This window comes from Physella acuta, unplaced genomic scaffold (assembly GCF_028476545.2).
Source record: "Physella acuta isolate Inbredline_101_S28 unplaced genomic scaffold, ASM2847654v3 ptg000937l, whole genome shotgun sequence".
NCBI classification, from domain to species: Eukaryota; Metazoa; Mollusca; class Gastropoda; family Physidae; genus Physella; species Physella acuta.
The window spans coordinates 438,442-459,836 of record NW_026732454.1 but is presented as its reverse complement, the minus strand read 5'-3'; the positions used below and the strand labels follow the sequence as shown (position 1 = coordinate 459,836).

The following is a 21,395-nucleotide window of genomic DNA, read 5'->3' as shown; positions in this document are numbered from 1 at the left end:
CTCTGTGAATATTGTTTTTGCAATTACCAATAAAAAGGTGTGTGATCAATACTATGTTAAAAAATGATCTTTAAAGAACTCAAAGAAGCCGTAGTTAATTAAAATATATGATCTGAACTAAAAGACCGTTATTTAGTTAAATGTAGGCTGTTATTCCGAATGTATTTCTATTGTATCGAAAAGCGTGCTTTTATACCAACTTTGATTTTAAAAACGTTCATTATGCTGTAAAACTTTAGCATTAAATTCTGATTATAGACAAAAACATTTTGTAAACATAAATAGTGTTAAACAATTTCATTATATTCTAGAGTAATTATTTATTTGTTTTGACATTTATAATTAAATATGTAGATATATACATATTTATATTAAGAGAGTGATTATTTCCCCTATTTCAATTGTCTTCAATAATTTCCCAGGAATTATTATGTAATAAATTTTTTTTTTACAAGAATTACAAAACAGATTGTGTTACGTTCATTGTTTTTGGTTGTAGTGTATATATATATATATATATATATATATATATATATATATATATATATATATAGTTTAGATTGATACAGTTTTTGTTTTGTCGGCCTACATAGTGTGTTTTTTCTTATTTCTTGAGAGTGCTACTTTCAATTTATTTACATCATAGCGAAGTAATGACATACATCTAGTAATTATATATATATATATATATATATAATATATATATATATATATATATATATATATATATATATATATATATATATATATATATATATATATATAGGCCTATATATATATATATAATACAGTATATAGAACGTGTTAAAAATTCGGCGCCTTTTTTTGCTCTTTTCGCTCCCCCTACAATGAAAACCTGGATACGCCTCTGATGCTGGACACGTCTTGACGCCACGGTCCATTCTTATTCCGAGATCAAAGTAAAATATAGGTCTTATTTCATCTGCATTTTTCAAGAAATAAAAATGTGATTAAAAGTTGTTAATTTTGTTGGAATTATGGGGGTCATCCATAAATGACGTAATGCGTTTAATACGATTTGTACCTCCCCATCCCCTCCCATCGTCACACGTCCTTACAAAAGGTCAGCCATCTCCTAAAATGTCGTCCAATCCACACCCCCACCTCTCAACATTGCAGTATCATTTATTTTAAAACATCGATTTCTTTCTAAAGTATTAACTGAACTTGGTCAGTATAGAGTATATTAATCAATTTCTATTTACAATTTACAACAAAATAAAAAACTTCTAAGACGCGAAATAACGACTAAAACTCGGTTTCTAACGTTACGTTTTTAAAACGCGAGAGTGTGACGTCACACTATCTGAACCCCTATCATCACACATCGTCACAAAAATACGAACCCTCCGCCTCTCCCCTAGGAGTGTTACGTCACTTATGGACGAACACACACACACACACACACCCTCCTTATGATCATTTTAGTGGCGGAGTAGTCTTTTCAGAAATCGTCTTTCGTGGGAGGTTTCGCTTTATGTGACGATAAGTGATATAGGCCTATATTAGGATGGGTTGGGTTGGGGAGAGGGGAGAGGGCGGGGAAACAACAGAAATGGGGTCGAAGGAATAGGGTAAACAAAACTCGTGCCGCTGAAACTTAAACTTTAATCTGATGGCTTGATGAGAAATGTTTTGATGTCGCGGGTCGCGATGAATAAATTAAACGTTAAAGCCGATATTCAAATTCAATAAAGATAATTTTCCAACATGGGGCTCAAGTGTCTCGCTGTTTTTACCCAAGTCTGCCCGACAAATTGTGTTCGAATATTCCAAGTCACAAACTGACATGGTGGCTAATCTAGACTGATTATGGTCTAGCGTCGCACGCGTGCAATTTTCTACAACTGGCTAATTATATCTTGAACCCAGTGTATTAACTAATGGTGCGGACATCGGTGGATATTTCAAATATTTGGTTGTTCTATCAACGAATGAGGTTTTTATTGTAGAACGTGATGTAGGCCAACCGGGGGTCCCACAGCGGCAGACTTGACTACTTTTAAAAATCCATACTAATCATTCATAGTATGCAGTAGCGTAGCCAGGATCGTCTCATGGGGGGGGGGGGGGGGGGGGGGTTCCAGCAGTATATAACCCGGGGACAAACTTTCGATTCGCACCCCCCCCCCTCAAACTTTCGATTTACACCCCCTCAAACTTTATATATATATATATATACCGAGGGTCCTTAACCCATCTGCTTACGCCACTGATAGTATGGGATGTAGACAAATAATTGAAGAGTAAGGCCTATTCATTAAATAGACGGTTTACATGATAATAATATTATATGATGTGAATTGTTCAAAATGTACCATGATTTACATAGCAATATAGGTCTATTGCCTATCCCCATGGCGTGGATAAGGGGTGTTAGACCCCCCCCCCCTCCCCCATGGACCACAAAACTAATAACCGTCTAACGATAACAATAATAGGATCATCAGTGGCGTAGCGAGGTCGGGTGTCACCCGGTGCGGCACTTAATGGTGTCACCCCCCAGATGCGTAGCGACCCTTCCCGGGAAAATTTTTCGATTTGCACCCCCTCAAACTTTCGATTTGCAACCCCCCCCCCCCCCTCAAACTTTCGATTTGCACCCCGCCCCTCAAAACTTTTCTATATATATTTTGCTATTTTTTTTTGCCTTGGTGTCACCCCCTAAATTGTGTCACCCGGTGCGGTCCGTACCCCCCCCCCCCGCCCACCCCCACCCCCCCCCCCCCCTCATGCCTACCATCGATTTTTTTTCTCTTTCACCTAGAAATAGGGCTTACATATCTAAACTTAAAAAAAAAAAACCCAACGTTTTTACGGTTGTTTGATTAAAATAATAAGAAAAAACTCTTCATTAAATGATGTTTTGACCTTACATATTTGCCACCTTCAACAAATAAGCGACCCTCCATAAATGGCGTCACGCGATTCTACTAGTTTTAACCCCTAGAAATGATACCTCTAATTGTCCACACACGGATATATTTCTAGCTTTAGGCCAGTGGCGGAACTAGAAAAAAAGGGCCACCCCGCAAAAAAAATTTTTTGGCCCCATATATATATATATATATATATATATATATATATATATATATATATATATATATATATATATATATATATATATATATATATAAACTAAATACGAAAATATCAACATACAATACTCAATACGGGCTAAATACGAAAATATCAACATAGAATACTCAATATGGGCTTGTTCGAAATTTGAAAAAAATAAAATTCTTAGTTTTTATTTTTAATTAAAACATATTGCAAAACACATCATTTGTGAGAGTGCTATTAGTCTGTTTTGCAATTCTCTGTTTCAATGTCTGACATAGGGCTGCCTTATATACAAGGCTGTCAAAATATTATGAAGCATGAAAGCTTTGTATGTGTAATGGTTTCTCGCCTTATGTTTATTTTTAAGGTTTTTTTTTGTATTTTTATTATTAGGTTTTTAATACATTTCTTTTTATACTATGTCATTCTTTATTGTGTAATTTAAAAAAAAAATAATTGAGAGAAGTAATTGCTTTTTAATTTGTTTAGTGCAAAAAAAAAGTTTCTTAATTAAGAGCACACATATTTGACTATTTAAAGAAGGGAAATAAGTCATGGAAGTGATGTGAACGTTTGCCTATCTTTCACACTACAACTCATGTAGCTATATATGTTTTTCCTTTATGAAACAGCGATGCTAGTTACTGTAGAACATCATTACTGTAGTAGATCTGTTTGTTTGTTTGTTTTTGGAAAAAAATATATTTTTTTAACTATAAAAAAAGTTGATTCTGGTCGGCTTTGGGCCCCTAAATGGCCTGGGCCCCCCCCCCCCGCATTGCGGGGTCTGGCGGCACTGTAGTTCCGCCCCTGCTTTAGGCATATATAATGTTTCACATGGCATTTTTTTTTTGCTTCTTGCACAAAAAAATATATGTAGACTATCTATCTGAATCCCTGAAAGAAGAAGTTCGGTCTATAGTGGTCGTAGTGTATTTTAGTAGATCTAGGTCTATATGCACTATTCTGCACGACGCGAACATCACGTGGTTATTAACACATTTTAATGGGGTACACCCAGAGGCGTAGCGACCCTTCCCGGCGCCCGGGGACAAACTTTTGATTTGCACTCCACTCCTTCAGACTTTCGATTTGCATCCCCCCCTCAAACTTTCGATTTGCACCCCCCCCCCCCTCAGACTTTCGATTTGCATCCCCCTTAAACTTTCGATTTCCACCCCCTTTCAAACTTTCATTTTGTTTTTCCAACCCATGTTAGCGCCCCCTAAGGTCGGCGCCTCCCCCCCCTCGCTACGCCTCTGGGTACACCCACCCCTTATTATTCCAAAACAAAAAGTCCTACTTACATTAAAAGCAACTAAAACTTTTAGAAAATTCTTGTTATAATAATATTCATTTTAAATGTTGAGAATTTGAATGTTTAAAAAAATAGTTCCAAAGCTACGTCACATTTTAATTATCCCCTTTCTAGCAAGTAATACATCCAGAAAGTCAAACCCCAACCCAAGGTATGTAAAGCAATTTACCGAAAACTATAGTAAAATGGTTAAATTAAAAAAGCATACGTAGTTTAGCAGTTTTTGTATTCGTACAATTAAAGAACAGATATAAAAATGTTTCGTTGACACGGACTTAACCTAAGTGAAAACATATCGATGTCAATGAAACTGTCACGGAGATTAAATTTTCCATATGTTCAGCATAAGAGGTGAAGGCAATATCAAGCAATACAATCTATTTTAAAAATTATATTCTACATTCAACCTGATAGTTGTTTACACTAAGTTGTTGTACTGGTCCGTGGCTTAGCGAACCATTCCGGCGACCGGGGCGAACTATCAATGTCGCTCAACTCGGCCCCACCGCTCTTTAGATATATTTACATTGGGGAAAGAGCGCCTCACTCCAATTTAGGAAAGTCGATGGCCCTTTTATTAGTCATTTAACAGTTTTTATTTCGGTACTACATAATTGACGCAGTTAAATAAAGTCTGTAAAGTCAAATGGTTTTATATTTTCTTAACGTCAACTTTGTATAATTCAGTTATCCAGCGTTTTAGTTTTCTTTTCTTACGCCGTTTGGCGCCCCGCAAGGGTCGGTGCCCTAAGCAACCACCCTACCCCCCCCCCCCCTCCCTAGCTATGCCTCTAAAATTGGTGTCTAAAAACTTATAGGGCAATTTTAAAATGTGAAATATTTAAAATATTAAAATATTTTATGGCAACGTTGTAATTTTAGGCAGGCATATTTTCAATATTTTGATCTGGCAATTCTTGATATCTGTGTACTGTGTAATCTAGTAAACTACATCAAATACCTCACTATTGTAAAAGCAAAACCAGATTCTAGAATCAATTTCTATTTATGATTTAATAAAACAATACCAATTCTAATTATTTTTAAAGGTAATATACTGCATTTAAGTCCATACGCCCCCAGAATGTTTGATAACTTTAGTTTAAGTCTAGGCCTGGCTGATACTAAAACATTTTTTTTAAGCCTAGAAGTTTAAAATAAAAAAATGAAAATCAAATTATTTTTCTCAATCTCTTGGACTCTTAACTCTCAACTTTCATTTCAACACTATCCTCTCCATACTAATACTTAAGTTATATAAAATACTTGTCTAATTACTTATAGGTCTACTGTCACCTGTGCATAAACTCAAAGGCCACCAAAAAGGCATAAAACTATAAAATAGTATAAAAGCCAGGCATTATGATTAAGTTGGGTTGTTTCTTTACATTGTTTTATTATTTTATATGTCTTTATGAATATGATGCCATTTTAGGCTCACTGACTGAAGTTCTAAGTCTCTAAGTAGACTTGCTTAAAACAAGTAATTTACTCATTAAAATTTAATGTTCCTATTTTATAAAGTAACGAAAGACACATTTTAGAATATTTTAGATTCTCTGGCTGCACGTTGTGACTAGCCTTTGAAAACTAATTAATGAATATACTGTATTATTAACTTACAGTAGGCCCCTATATAAAATTGTCTTTATTTAGTAATGTGAATAAAAATAGAAAAAAGTTTCATATTTTAGTTCTCTTTTAAACTCTCCTCTGTTAAAATTAAAAAAGACATTTTTTTTGTGTGAAGGTTGTGGTTAGGGAAACGACACTAGTAAAGAAACAACCTCAATCATCGGCCACATATTTTCATAAGTACTGAAAATGGATATACATTGTCACCCGTTGTTGTTACCTGTAGCAATTTATTCTTATTTTTTTTAGGTGAATAAAGTGTTATGGCGTCAGAAGACTTTGATACATATGATCTTCCAACTGCCTCACCACCCAAACCACAGCTAGGACATAAAAAATCATGGCTTGAGCTACGCAACACAACCAGAGAGACAAGGTTTGTGATATTATGATTAACTTATACTTATACAGTATGGCCTGACCAAGCAGTAGTGTGGCTTTTTGAAAAAAATTGGGCATGTGATGAGGCTCCTAGATTTATTCTTATGTCCACTCAGTTCTAATAATGATCTATCCAGTGGGCAGCACATTCCCTTGGTACTTTTTCTTTTTTTTTTTTCTGAACTTTATAGTGATGTGTAATACATCAAAGTTTAGTGGACTTTGGCTCAGCTTTTGGAGTTTTGAACCTGAAACCTTAAAACAGCACACTGCTGCTTGACCATTCATCATATCACAGCAGCAATTTTGTCAGCATAAGTTATAACTTGGCTTGCATTGCCTTTCAGAAAATTGATAACGAGAATCACACCATCCATACCAAGTAACTTTGGATTCAGGCATTCATTTCCAGAGCTTGATGATGGTGAAGAGCTACCTGTCAGCTTCACACGTCTTTATTTCCTTGGTGTGCATGAAAAAGGGAAGGATAGCACACTTCTCATGGTGGATATTGGTGAGTATACAGGGCATTTATATAGGGGTCATCGATAATCAAATGGTGAATGGTCATTTCTGTTGCAGGTCATTCATATTTAAATGGTGTGAAGACATTTCTAGAGGGGTCATTGTATAATTTCCTATATAGGCATTGATAAGTAGATGGCTTTTATTGATTTATTTTTTTATTTGTAATATGATCATTGATGTAATTATTGACTAAGCTACTTTTTCTTCAGGATTAAATAATTACATTAAAAACTGCTTTTACTTACGATATGGTCTATGCATTCATTTCATTCAACAATCACTTGTTAGTCTCCATCTCCAGTAATGTTAAAATGTTCTACAAATTTCTTCGTGCACAGATAATGTAGAACAGGAATCAGAGATTGAGAAAAACTCCAACAACACGTACTGGATGTCCCCTGTCTTTGACAGCCAGCCTGGCACAAATGCCGTGCCCATGTCTAGGGAGGAACAGCTCATGAGGGAGCGTAAACGGCTGGGGACGTACGGGATTACGTCATATGAGTTGGACCCTGATGATGGACTTTTTGTCATTCCTGCCAATAATAGTTTATTTTTGTGTCGGGATGTGGTAAGTTTTAAAAAGCCGAATATTTCTACAACTTGGAGCCTGTGAACAATCCGTGATAGCTGTTACAAATTATAATAACTTTTAGTGTCAGATAACTATTTTATTCAAAGTTTCTTTATATATATATACACACACACACACACATATATATATATATATATATATATATATATATATATATATATATATATATATATATATATATATATATATATATATATATATATATATATATATATATATATATATATATATATATATATATATATATAAACAATTGAGCACATAAAGTAATTTACAAACTTATTTTCCACTATTTCAAGATTTGTAAATTAAAGTGCATGTTTTGTATACCTCAGGTTGGTCCGCGAGAAGCTCCTGTTGAGATCCCAACCAAAACACATGGGGCACGACTTGATCCAAAGATCTGTCCCTGTAACAACGATATGGTAGCCTTCATCAACGATTACGACATTTGGCTCACGGGCCTTTGTTCTGGGAAAGAAGTTCGATTAACATATTCTCGAAAAGGTTGGTTTCACTATTTTCAAAAGATTAATTTGGTGCTTTAAAGTTTGGACAGCTGCTTGGAGATTTGACAAAGAAAGAAGAAGACAGCAGACAAGTCTGGATGGAAAAAGGTGCTGAAGCAGGCCAAAGCCTTCCATGTGCTGTAGAGACACTTGAAACATTAGTTTTATTTTATCTTCTGCTCCAATCTTCACATAAAAAGTTTAAGTTTTGTGTTGGGATCATACATTTTGTCTGACCTATTGTTTGCTATGTACAGGTGAACTGAGATTAGAAGATGACCCCATCAGCTCAGGTGTGCCCAGCTTTGTGATACAGGAAGAGTTTGACAGGTACACAGGCTACTGGTGGTCCCCAGTATTTCATCGTATTGCAGGTACTCATGTTTGCCCATTCACCCTTTAGTATTCAGTTTACATGAAAGTTTTTAAAATCTTTCCTCAAATTTTTTTTTTAATCTGTGAAATATTTGCCTACTTTTAAAAATGTTTAATTGAGTATTCATTTAGTTCTAGATGTGTTTCTTCTTCTTCTTCACCTTGTTCAGCTCCCGAGGGGCATAAGCCATTTAAAACACTTCCATGCTTTTTTTCCTTTGCTATTTTTTCCCATCTCTTCCCAGTAATTTACAAGATGTGCTTGCTGTTTTAAAATTAATTATTTGCAACAAACTTGGAAATTGGTCATAAAAAAATAAGATAAATTAAAAGTTGTGCTGGATTTTTTTTTGGAAATTAGTATCTTAGAGGTTTCAAAACCTCTAGACAAAACAACTGTAGATGTTTTCTGTCTCTATTAAAATGCTATTTAGGGATTTGATTAAACTGTTGTTTAGGAAGACATATAACTTTGCAACCATTGTTAACAAACAAGATTTTGTTGTTTACCAATGCAGTAATGTTTAACATACTTAAATGTTTCAGAAGGGAAAAGGATGTATCACATAGTTTATGAAGAAGTGGACGAATCTGATGTGGAAATTTTGTCCATCTTCTCCCCAACTGGCCAGGAGCCAAATTGCAGCGAACTCTACAGGTTTGTATACTCAAACTTGTCTTGGTTACATGTGCTGAGTTTTTTACTTGGTCATTGTTAGGTTCAAGTTCTTTTAAAAAAATGAACTTAAAACATTTTTTAAATAACTTATAATCCTAATTAGTGTCACTGTATCAGTGTATACAATCTAAACTAAAATGAAATGTAATCTTAACACAACCAGTTTTATCTAAGCTGCTTAGGTTAGGTAAAATACATCTAGTATACCTTTGCCTTATACAATGTGTTGTCCTTAGAGATTATTATCATGCCTTCACATCTAGGTCTACTGCTTTTTCTCTGTTAAATCCTGAGGAATAATGAAAATACATTGTCAAAAAAAAAGGTTATTTTCTAGAATAATAGGACACCAACCGCTTTTATCAAGTTAAATTTTTAACATTTTAAATTTTGTCCCAGATACCCTAAAGCAGGTGCCAACAACGCTTACAGTAATTTAAAGCTGCTAGAAATTGTTATAACCTACTCTGGTCCAGTAAGTTGATTGACTTTTTTCTACATTACTTTTTCACAAAGAGAAATTAATTATATGTTTTTTACAAGATTTTTATTTTTTGCTATATGTTTGAGGTGAATTTGTAGTCAAATCTTATAACCCAAATTTGACCCATTTCTAATGCAGCAACTACTTTCACACTTAACATATTCATTTCTGATAATCATTGGATTTTCAATACTTTGGATTTACTACTATATTCAGTAACAAAAGGGGAGATAACAGGAATAATATTATTCTGTGTTTGTTTTATTTTATTTCAGACCACTCAAATAACTGACATACAGGTGAAAAATTTGTCCATGAAAGAGCCACTGTTTCACATTTGTCCCTGGGCAGAATATCTCTCGAGGGCAGGCTGGACAAGAGACGGCAAATAGTAAATAAATGTTTTCTATTAGTTTGTCACATTAAAAGTAAATAAACAGTTTCTATGTAGCCTTATCAGTTGCAAATTTTAATGCACTCTTAAAGTTGCATGTTTTGTTACACCTTTTTTATTTCATTGCTATTGTCTACGTAATATTGTAATATGAAATGTAACAGCTCTAGAAAGTTTAAAACTTCATAGCCCTTGTTGGTTCATTTAAAACTTAAACTCTTCTGTGAATATTTTCTTTATGATTTTATAGAAATGTTAGTATAGCTCAAGTACAGTTTAAAATTTGTTAGCAGATTTCCTGTTGTGTTTCAATATTGCTGTGGTCATTAAGTGTTATTTAATAGTTTCTACATAACACAAGTTGTAACACAGTTCAGTGCAGTTTAAAAATGTTGAGTTTTCCTGTTTTGTTTCAGTATTTATGCTGTGGTCATAGATAGAACACAGACGAGGCAAGCAGTGCTGTTGATCTCACCCTCTATATTCTATGAGACATCAACAAAAAATATCTCTCAGTATGTACAGTGTATATATGAGGAGAGCTCTGATATATGGATTAATGTAAGTATAGCTGGAGATTCCTATACACATAGGTTGGTCTCACTGTTACAGAATGTGTTGGTGTGACTACATTATAAAATGGGTTGGTTACATTATCATTGAGAATGGGTTGGCCTTGCATTTTAAAAGAGATTTGTATCTCATTACCCTATAGAGTTAGCTGATCTGTTGGTCCTTCAAAATGAAAGATTCATGGTCACACTAGATTTACAAAACCAAGTTTTAAAAATAGCTGAATATTTCTAAATACACGTAGGATAACAAATTGAATAAAAGATTTAGGCAAACTAATATTATTATTGTTTATTAGGATCTAAAATATTTGTACAAATATTTACTTATACAAGTTTTATTTGAATTCACAATATTTGCTAGATATTTACCTAAATAGCTTATGTTGATGGAATTGTATTAATCTTCCATGTTTTTTTTCTTTTAGGTCCATGATTTGCTTTATTTCTTCCCTCAAACCTCAGAAAATAAAATTACCTTCATATACGCCTCTGAAAAATCTGGCTATAGGCACTTGTATTTGTACACCTCACAACTCAACACTGGGGTCGCAGGTCATCAGATAGGTCAAGGGGATGCTACAGGTGTGTGTTTGTTTAATGAAAGTTTTGTTAACCAGCTGTAGTGTGTTATGCGGTTATGAATCATTTTTTAGTAAACATTTATTTGCTTTGTTGTTAAACTTGAGTTACATTAGTAGAGAAAAAATAGGAACAGATTAAAACTTCTCACAGTTGGCCTGAAAAATGTTTCCTCAATTATTTTTTTTTCATCTATGACTCAGAAAACTATGCCTGCTGTAAAATACTCAAGGAGTTTGCCATCACTTCAGGGGATTGGGTTGTTCTACCAAAAGAGGTAGGGTACACTCTTCAACTTTTGAGGTCAAAATAAGAATATAGTAGTTCTTGATACTGTATTTTTAAAAAATCAACGTAAATAATGAAAATAAAATTAATTTAATTAATGGTAACATTTTATTTCAATAGAGTGGGGGGGGGGGGGGGGGGGGGTAAAAGGACGTCAAAAACTTTAGAATTTGTTGCTCTAAAGTTTAAAAAATGCTGGTAATTTTAAGTAAATTCTAAGTTTTAACCTGACCCTTCAAAATCATTAATGCCAAGTTAAAATTAACAAAATTTAAATAAAAATGCCAAAAATTGTGTATTAATGGTAACATATTTCTGATATTTTTTTACTTTGATACTCATCAGTTGTGGGTGGATGAAGCAAGAAAAATGGTCTACTTTCTTGGCCTAAAGGATTCACCTTTGGAATCACACTTGTATGTATAAAAAGTTAATGTATGGTTTGAATTTGATTTTATTTGATGCAAAATAACATTCAACCACTAAATTTCTTTATTTTTTTACAGAAAATGTAACTGCTAATAAAATAATAAATGGTTTTTAACTATTAGTATTTGTATGAAAAAAATTTTTTTTAACAGTTTGGTGAAAGAAATAATTTTTTTAACAGTTGATATATAAACAAAATTATGGGACTGTGTGGTTGGGCTGTAGTGTACACAACTGGTAGCCTGATTGTCTCTAGGATGGATCCTAGACTCTAGTCTGTAGAGTCCACCCAACTCTGATGGGTACCTGACTTAGGGAAAGGTTGCTGGGTTAGAGAACTGATCACTATATCCTATTATATGTCAAGGTCACAGAATCACTAACTCTACTTCAAATGCTCAATGGACTGCCATGTTGGAAAAGAGTAAATAACTAGCCTAAAAGAAATGTTTTAATTACAGATATGTAACAAGGTATGACCAACCATCTTCTGTGGTGCAGCTGACCCAGCCAGGGTATTCACATTCTGTCCAGATAGATCAGGTATGCTGCTCAATATTAGTAGGTTTACTGTAAATAATTATGGCACATCGTGGTCTAATGGCTACCTGACTCATGTTCGGGAAAGTAAATCAGACTAAGCATACCTTTATCTACCAAGATCAAGAAAAATGAATTCTACTTCCTGCCCAATGGATTGTTTATTTGGAACTTTACAGTCAAATAATTGAGGGTCATATCATTCAAGGGCTGAAAGATGCTTACATTTGTTGTGCAGTAAATTACTTCTTCTATATGGGATGGGTAAAGGAAATTTATTGACAATTTATGTTTCCTTAAACATAAATTTATGCACATCAGTTTATGAAGACATTTTTAAAATTTAGATTTTTACTAAGTTAATAGTTGTCTAATTCACTAATGCTAAATGCAAGGTTTATGGTAAGAAGAAGTCTTATATTTAGTAAAATGTTGCATTTTAAGTAGCAGTTGTTTGTTGAGTAAAAGTTGTATACTAAGTTAAAGCTTTATGTGAAGCATCTACTTACTAGTAACAACTAAAACACAACTCTATTTCAGCATTTCTCAATGTTTGTCACAGTATTTAGCTCCCTTCAGTCACCACCTCAGAGCAGTATATTTAAAATAATTCACAAGTCTTCAACTGTCAGGTCCCTACAGATGGGACTACTCTGTCCAAAAATTGGTATGTGAATAATTGTTGGTAAACTTCTTAAAATTTGGATGTTGAGAATAATTTTTGGTAAACTTTCTAAAGTTTGGATGTTGAGAATCATATTTGGTAAACTTCCTAAAATTTGGATGTTGAGAATAATTTTTGGTAAACTTTCTAAAAATTGGATGTTGAAAATAATTTTTGGTAAACATCCTAAAATTTGGATGTTGAAAATAAATTTTGGTAAACTTCCTAAAATTTGGATTTTGAGAATAAATGTTAAAAATAAATAAGGTACCTTCTAAATAGTAATTACTTACAGTGTTTGCTTAAATAATTGACTTGTAGTTTAATTTTTAATTGAAATTAAATGTATGTAATTTTTTTTATCAGATACATTTGGGTACACCCCACCAACATTATTTAACTACGTAAGCCGGGCAGGACACGTAGCATATGGACTTTACTTCCTACCACGGGGGTGGGAACAAGGGAAAAGATATCCCACAGTTCTCTTTGTGTACGGTGGACCACAAGTTCAGATGGTTAATAATTCCTTTAAAGGCCAAAAGTAAGTTTGTTATTGAAGCCAAAATATACGGCTGCATATTATCTTTTGGTCAGAAATATTTTATTATTCAGGCTAATGATATACTTTAATTCTCAATTATAACTTGTAGGCCAAATGTTGTTATACAACCTAAAGTAATATTCTCTTTGCCAGAATTATTTCTGTAATATAAAATAATATTAGAACTACATCCTTTATGTAAATAAAGCCTCATTAAGTTACCCTTTTGGACCAGATATAGTTTACCAGTTTTTTTAATTTGGCGTATGAAGGGATTGAGTGATCACCACTATGCTCAGCTGCCTGTATTGTCCTTAACCTGAGTCAGGTACCCATCAGAGCTACCTGTATTGTCCTTAACCTGAGTCAGGTACCCATCAGAGCTACCTGTATTGTCCTTAACCTGAGTCAGGTACCCATCAGAGCTACCTGTATTGTCCTTAACCTGAGTCAGGTACCCATCAGAGCTACCTGTATTGTCCTTAACCTGAGTCAGGTACCCATCAGAGCTACCTGTATTGTCCTTAACCTGAGTCAGGTACCCATCAGAGCTACCTGTATTGTCCTTAACCTGAGTCAGGTACCCATCAGAGCTACCTGTATTGTCCTTAACCTGAGTCAAGTACCCATCAGAGCTACCTGTATTGTCCCTAACCTGAGTCAGGTACTCATCAGAGCTGGCTGGACGAGAATGTACTATGGACTTAAGTCCAGATCTAAACTTAAGACTAGATCAGTCATGGGCTCTACTCCCTTACCACTCTGTTCCATGCATCTTTGTCTTTTTAGATGCTTAGAAATAATGCATATAATTTTATGGAGGACAAATTCTTGATTCAGAGGTTGATCTTAAAAGTTAGTTTTGATACTGTACATGTAACATGTTAACCTTTATGTTAACTGTTTATAAACACTAAATTTCACCAGGTTCCATTTGCTGCTGAAGGCTATGTTGTTGTTGTCATTGATGTTAACCATTATATAAACTTTATAAAAAAAACAATTTTCACCAGGTTCCTGAGACTTCAGACGTTAGCTGCTGAAGGCTATGTTGTTGTGTCATTAATGTTAACCATTTAAATATAAACTTTATAAAAACCAAATTTCACCAGGTTCCTGAGACTTCACACGTTAGCTGCTGAAGGCTATGTTGTTGTTGTCATTGATGTTAATCATTATATAAACTTTATAAAAAAAAACAATTTTCTTCAGGTTCCTGAGACTTCACACGTTAGCTGCCAAAGCCTATGTTGTTGTCATTGATGTTAACCATTATATAAACTTTATAAAAACCAAATTTCACCAGGTTCCTGAGACTTCACACGTTAGCTGCTGAAGGCTATGTTGTTGTTGTCATTGATGTTAACCATTATATAAACTTTATAAAAAAAAACAATTTTCTTCAGGTTCCTGAGACTTCACACGTTAGCTGCCAAAGCCTATGTTGTTGTCATTAATGTTAACCATTATAAAAACTTTATAAAAACCAAATTTCACCAGGTTCCTGAGACTTCACACGTTAGCTGCTGAAGGCTATGTTGTTGTTGTCATTGATGGTAGGGGCTCTAACAACAGAGGTCTGCAGTTTGAGGGAATTTTAAAACATAAATTGGTAAATTATATTCATTTTTATTAGCTCATCACTTCCTCAATATTATTCGTGGTCTTTTTGACAGTTTTTGAAAACTATTTAAAGTAATTAATACATTCTTCTGTGAAATTTATTTTTAATGAACTTGATTAAAATAAAAATTCATTACCACATATGGTGATTTTGTAAATCTGACCATGTAGGCTATGTTTTACTATAACTATAAAAATTTATTTATTCAAAATCAACATTTTACAACTGTTTTTAAAAGTGGCATAAAAGAAAATTCTCGAGTTCGAATCTGGGTTCAAGTCAGTAGAACGTCCCTGAGTCCACCCAACTCTGATGGGTAGCTAACTCACGTTAGGGAAAGTAAAGCTGGCTGGGCATAGTGCAGACCACACTATCTCTTCATATGCCGAGGTCACAGAAACAAGTGAACCCTACTTCACTTGCCCTATAGACCGTCTGGCTTGAAAGGGAAACATAAAAGAAAATAAGTTTATATACATCAATTATTGCTAGTGATTCAACTAGTTAGGTTCTAAATGAACCTATTCACATAAAACTTTCCCTTGGAGGATGTATAAAATAAATATGAGATGTTCACCATCATTGGTGACTTCTAAACATATTCAGCAAAATGATTAGTTTCCCATATTTAGTGAATATATTCATTGACATGAGTTGTCTCCCATGTATAGGGTACAGTGGAGATAAATGACCAAGTGGAAGGTTTGCTCTGGCTAGCATCACAAACAGATTTCATTGACATGTCCAGAGTGGCCATTCATGGCTGGTCATATGGTGAGTCACTTTGTTGCTTAATGTTGGACATACACACTGCTATGTATTATGTCCCTGCTCCAACAGTTTATTTTGTAGGTAATGAAGTTTTATACTAGACCCAGCATGGAATGTCTTAAAGCTGAATAACATTCAATGAAATATTCTTATTAGTTTATAAAGCCATGTGAAACAGTAAAAAATATTAATTCCCTTTTTAGGTGGTTATCTTTCATTGATGGGATTGACACAAAGAAGTGATATTTTTAAGGTAATTTTTTTCTTAGCTATTATTAGTGTACTATTTACTTATATATTTAATCGTATTCAGACACCGCCTCTCTATTTTAGGGTTTTCAGAGTTAAAAATCTGAAAAGTACAGTTAGTCATTTTATGTGCCAACAATGTCATTATGCATCATGGTGGAAATTATCAAAATCTCTTTATACATTTTTAATCCCATACACTAAAATTTGAAAAAAAAATTAATCAGAAGTAGATTCATGAATAAGTATACACACTATCATAATTCTTGTCACTGTACATTTCCTTATGTTGCTATAATTCTGTTGACATCTCGGTGTGTTATGTAATTCTGTGGACATTTCTGTATGTTCTTATAGTTGTGTGGACATCTCCTTTTGGTTATTTTAATTGTGTGGACATCTTATGTAATAGTTGTGTAGACATCTCTGATTGTAATTGTATGGACATTTCAGTGTGTTATTATAATTGTGTCTACTTATTCTCAGGTTGCAATAGCAGGAGCTCCAGTTGTAAACTGGGAACTGTATGACACAGGATATACTGAGCGCTACATTGGCCTTCCACAGAGAAACCCTGATGTTTACAAGGCCGGGAATGTGTTAACCTACATGGATAAACTTCCTGATTAGTAAGTGGATGAAAGCTTGGCTCTATTTTTTCTATCATAATATCCCAATCATGTTGCATATTCACTTATTCTCTCTACTCGTTCATTAGTTATTTGGTAGGGTGAAACAGTTGCATGGATAATTAATAACCTTGAATATTTTGAGCTTGTCTTTCTGCTTGAGAAAGTACATCATTTTGAGCCCTCAAATGCTAATGTGTGACTGATTTAAATAATGCAAGCTGAAATTTTTTTAAATGTCATAGCATTAGAAACATACATCCCACTTGTATCTGCCATGTTAACACACTCAAGTTAAAGGGCAACTTGTACATTTGTCATTGCTTTATATAATATGTCTGTCTTTTATATCCAGTGAAACTAGACTGCTGCTGATCCATGGGCTGATATTATCATTGCTTTATATAATGTCTTTCTTGTATATCCAGTGAAACTAGACTGCTGCTGATCCATAGGCTGATATTATCATTGCTTTATGTAAAATGTCTGTCTTGTATATCCAGTGAAACTAGACTGCTGCTGATCCATGGGCTGATATTATCATTGCTTTATATAATATGTCTGTCTTTTATATCCAGTGAAACTAGACTGCTGCTGATCCATGGGCTGATGTCTTTATTGCTTTATATAATGTCTTTCTTGTATATCCAGTGAAACTAGACTGCTGCTGATCCATGGGCTGATATTATCATTGCTTTATGTAAAATGTCTGTCTTGTATATCCAGTGAAACTAGACTGCTGCTGATCCATGGGCTGATATTATCATTGCTTTATGTAATGTGTCTGTCTTGTATATCCAGTGAAACTAGACTGCTACTGATCCATGGGCTGATATTATCATTGCTTTATATAATATGTCTGTCTTTTATATCCAGTGAAACTAGACTGCTGCTGATCCATGGGCTGATATTATCATTGCTTTATATAATATGTCTGTCTTTTATATCCAGTGAAACTAGACTGCTGCTGATCCATGGGCTGATGTCTTTATTGCTTTATATAATGTCTTTCTTGTATATCCAGTGAAACTAGACTGCTGCTGATCCATAGGCTGATATTATCATTGCTTTATGTAAAATGTCTGTCTTGTATATCCAGTGAAACTAGACTGCTGCTGATCCATGGGCTGATATTATCATTGCTTTATGTAATGTGTCTGTCTTGTATATCCAGTGAAACTAGACTGCTACTGATCCATGGGCTGATATTATCATTGCTTTATATAATGTGTCTGTCTTTTATATCCAGTGAAACTAGACTGCTGCTGATCCATGGGCTGATATTATCATTGCTTTATATAATATGTCTGTCTTTTATATCCAGTGAAACTAGACTGCTGCTGATCCATGGGCTGATGTCTTTATTGATTTATATAATGTCTTTCTTGTATATCCAGTGAAACTAGACTGCTGCTGATCCATGGGCTGATATTATCATTGCTTTATGTAAAATGTCTGTCTTGTATATCCAGTGAAACTAGACTGCTGCTGATCCATGGGCTGATATTATCATTGCTTTATGTAATGTGTCTGTCTTGTATATCCAGTGAAACTAGACTGCTACTGATCCATGGGCTGATATTATCATTGCTTTATATAATGTGTCTGTCTTGTATATCCAGTGAAACTAGACTGCTGCTGATCCATGGGCTGATGTCTATATTGCTTTATGTAATGTGTCTGTCTTGTATATCCAGTGAAACTAGACTGCTACTGATCCATGGGCTGATATTATCATTGCTTTATGTAATGTGTCTGTCTTTTATATCCAGTGAAACTAGACTGCTGCTGATCCATAGGCTGATATTATCATTGCTTTATGTAAAATGTCTTTCTTGTATATCCAGTGAAACTAGACTGCTGCTGATCCATGGGCTGATGTCTATATTGCTTTATGTAATGTGTCTGTCTTGTATATCCAGTGAAACTAGACTGCTACTGATCCATGGGCTGATACTATCATTGCTTTATGTAATGTGTCTGTCTTTTATATCCAGTGAAACTAGACTGCTGCTGATCCATAGGCTGATATTATCATTGCTTTATGTAAAATGTCTTTCTTGTATATCCAGTGAAACTAGACTGCTGCTGATCCATAGGCTGATATTATCATTGCTTAATATAATGTGTCTGTCTTATATATCCAGTGAAACTAGACTGCTACTGATCCATGGGCTGATGTCTTTATTGCTTTATATAATGTGTCTTTCTTGTATATCCAGTGAAACTAGACTGCTGCTGATCCATGGGCTGATTGATGAGAATGTCCACTTCCGACACTCAAGTATTTTGATCAACTATCTGGTCACATCATGTAAACCTCACCAGCTCCAGGTATTTAAAAAAAAAAACTGAGTTGCGCACAGTAATAATATACTTAACCCTGGCTTTACTGTCAGGTGTCACCCCACACCCTCCAACAATTCAGCATTTTTGGTTTGATTTGGCCCCTCACCCCTTTCTATTATATTATTTAACTGGTTAAAACACTAATTAAAAAAAAAATTGGTATCACCTCTAACTTGTGTCACTCAGTGCTGGCCTTATCCCACCTTATGTCATTTCTGCATACATGCATGCATTAACCAATGTTGATTATTGTAGAAATTTAAATATTTTTAAGCCATAGTCTATAACCAAGATACCAAAGAAATGTATTTAATCTTTTACACCTTGAACATTTATTGACCAGATATACCCTAATGAAAGACATGGCATCCGTAACCATGAAGCCAGTGAACACTACAAGACAACTGTTTTAAAGTTCTTACAAGATTATTTGTGATAATTGGATTGTAAACACTTTAATCAACTGTTTTTAATTGTAAAAAAAATATATTTTAAATGTACATTTGTAATTACAACAAAAGATTGATGGTCAGCGCTTGGGGTTTATATGTAACTATAGGGTATGTCCATTTGACCATTATTTATGTACATACATTATTTATACTACTACTTTGCTGAATCTGCAAATTGTTTTAATGGTAATTTTTTTTTTCCTATTTAACTTCTTAAGGAATGATTATCTGTTAAGATACAGGTATATGAAATGTGGTTGAGACTGTTTGCCAGAAAATTCAGGGAAAGATAACACTGTTGGTATAAACAGTACTGTGGAATAGAAGCCATATAAACCTTTATTATATTTTTCTTTTAAAATAAAATGAATACATTAAATTAAGAGGTAATTTTTATAGTTAAAAAAAAATAAAATGTATTTCTAGAAAAGTAGTAAAATTAATTTTGGTAATTTCAACACTTTCTGCTTAGTAGTACTGACCACACCCATAGAAACATCTCTCTTATTACTCTTAATATTTCTTCCCAATGTAATCCCTCCTTCACCACAACAATTGAACAAATGTTTTATTATTTGTTACATGATGAGAAAAAGTGTAATATTATTTAACTGAGACAACTGCTAAATTTTAATTTATACCAAAGAGTTACGTGTGTAAATATAAATCTGTGCCAGCTTATATTGGTATCTGTCTCCGTAATCTTTATTTAGCTCTACAAATTCTGTTTTCCTGTTGACTTTCTCACCTGAGCACATGCCCCATGTCAAGGTATAATTCATTTTTTTAAACAACTTATTTTGTTATTGAATGCATATCCTACATGCCCTCATTAAGTTGAGCAGCAATTCACTATTCAGCATTAATGTTGCTAACTATTCAACTCTTTTCTATTCAGATATGAAATTTTATTGCATTAAAAAATTAAAACAATTTTTGTCATTTTGACAAAGGGAAATAATAGTAAAAATAATTTGAATTTTAAATATTTAAAATGTAATAAGTAATAAAAAATAAACTGCTGTTTCTATCAATACTAAATTACATATTTGATTAGCTTTAATAACAGCTTAAGATTTTTTATTGAATTAAAATTGTCAGTCATTTAGAAAAATACTTTTTTAATGAAAAAAAAAATTTCAACTATTTTATGGTAGAAAAAGAACTCATGCTTTTATCAATGCAAGCTTGATAATAGCCAACTAGGAGTGTGTTAGATATCATTTAACAGTGTGAAGTGTATATTAGAATATATTTTATTTTAGCCTGTACTCCCATGGTTGCTGTCAACAAATTTTAACAAAAATTAACCCCTTAATAACCAGGAATTCTGGGACTGTACATTTCTTGAAAATATATAAATAAATATCTATGAAATATAAAAGATGTGTTGGGTTGATGAGATGTGGTATGTGTTTTCAGACTTGTACTTATCTTTGTGCTGTATTGAATGTATTGAGTCTTGCATTCAGCTAATAGGTTGCATTTGGAGATGGAGTCAGTTGGGAAATTGGATCATCTATACACTATTAATACTCATTGAGGTTCAAATAATTATATTTTTCTATGTTTATTATCTGCAGTAAAAGCAAGCATGAACTATATAGATAGCTTTTTAGGGAATGTTGTCAATAACAAAAACAAAAGATTTCAATTTTTTAAAATTATAAATTTATTTTTTGCTCAAAGGGGAATGGTATATATTATTTTCACTGCT

The 21,395-nt window shown here is 33.6% G+C and overlaps 1 protein-coding gene across 1 annotated transcript; it reads left to right on the top strand.

The window, feature by feature from the left end:
- The first annotated feature begins 5,323 nt into the window (after positions 1 to 5,323).
- On the top strand, positions 5,324 to 20,713 carry LOC131953668 (dipeptidyl peptidase 9). Its single transcript, XM_059316973.1, has 22 exons — positions 5,324 to 5,454; positions 6,290 to 6,416; positions 6,769 to 6,935; positions 7,288 to 7,520; positions 7,880 to 8,051; positions 8,311 to 8,427; positions 8,975 to 9,086; positions 9,507 to 9,582; positions 9,867 to 9,982; positions 10,402 to 10,546; positions 10,986 to 11,142; positions 11,343 to 11,416; positions 11,773 to 11,843; positions 12,318 to 12,399; positions 12,937 to 13,063; positions 13,427 to 13,604; positions 15,105 to 15,216; positions 15,900 to 16,002; positions 16,203 to 16,252; positions 16,735 to 16,877; positions 19,100 to 19,211; positions 19,570 to 20,713. Exons 2-22 carry the CDS (start codon positions 6,304 to 6,306, stop codon positions 19,660 to 19,662), a joined length of 2,553 nt encoding a protein of 850 aa, XP_059172956.1. The 5' UTR covers positions 5,324 to 5,454; positions 6,290 to 6,303; the 3' UTR covers positions 19,663 to 20,713.
- Positions 20,714 to 21,395: the final 682 nt, after the last annotated feature.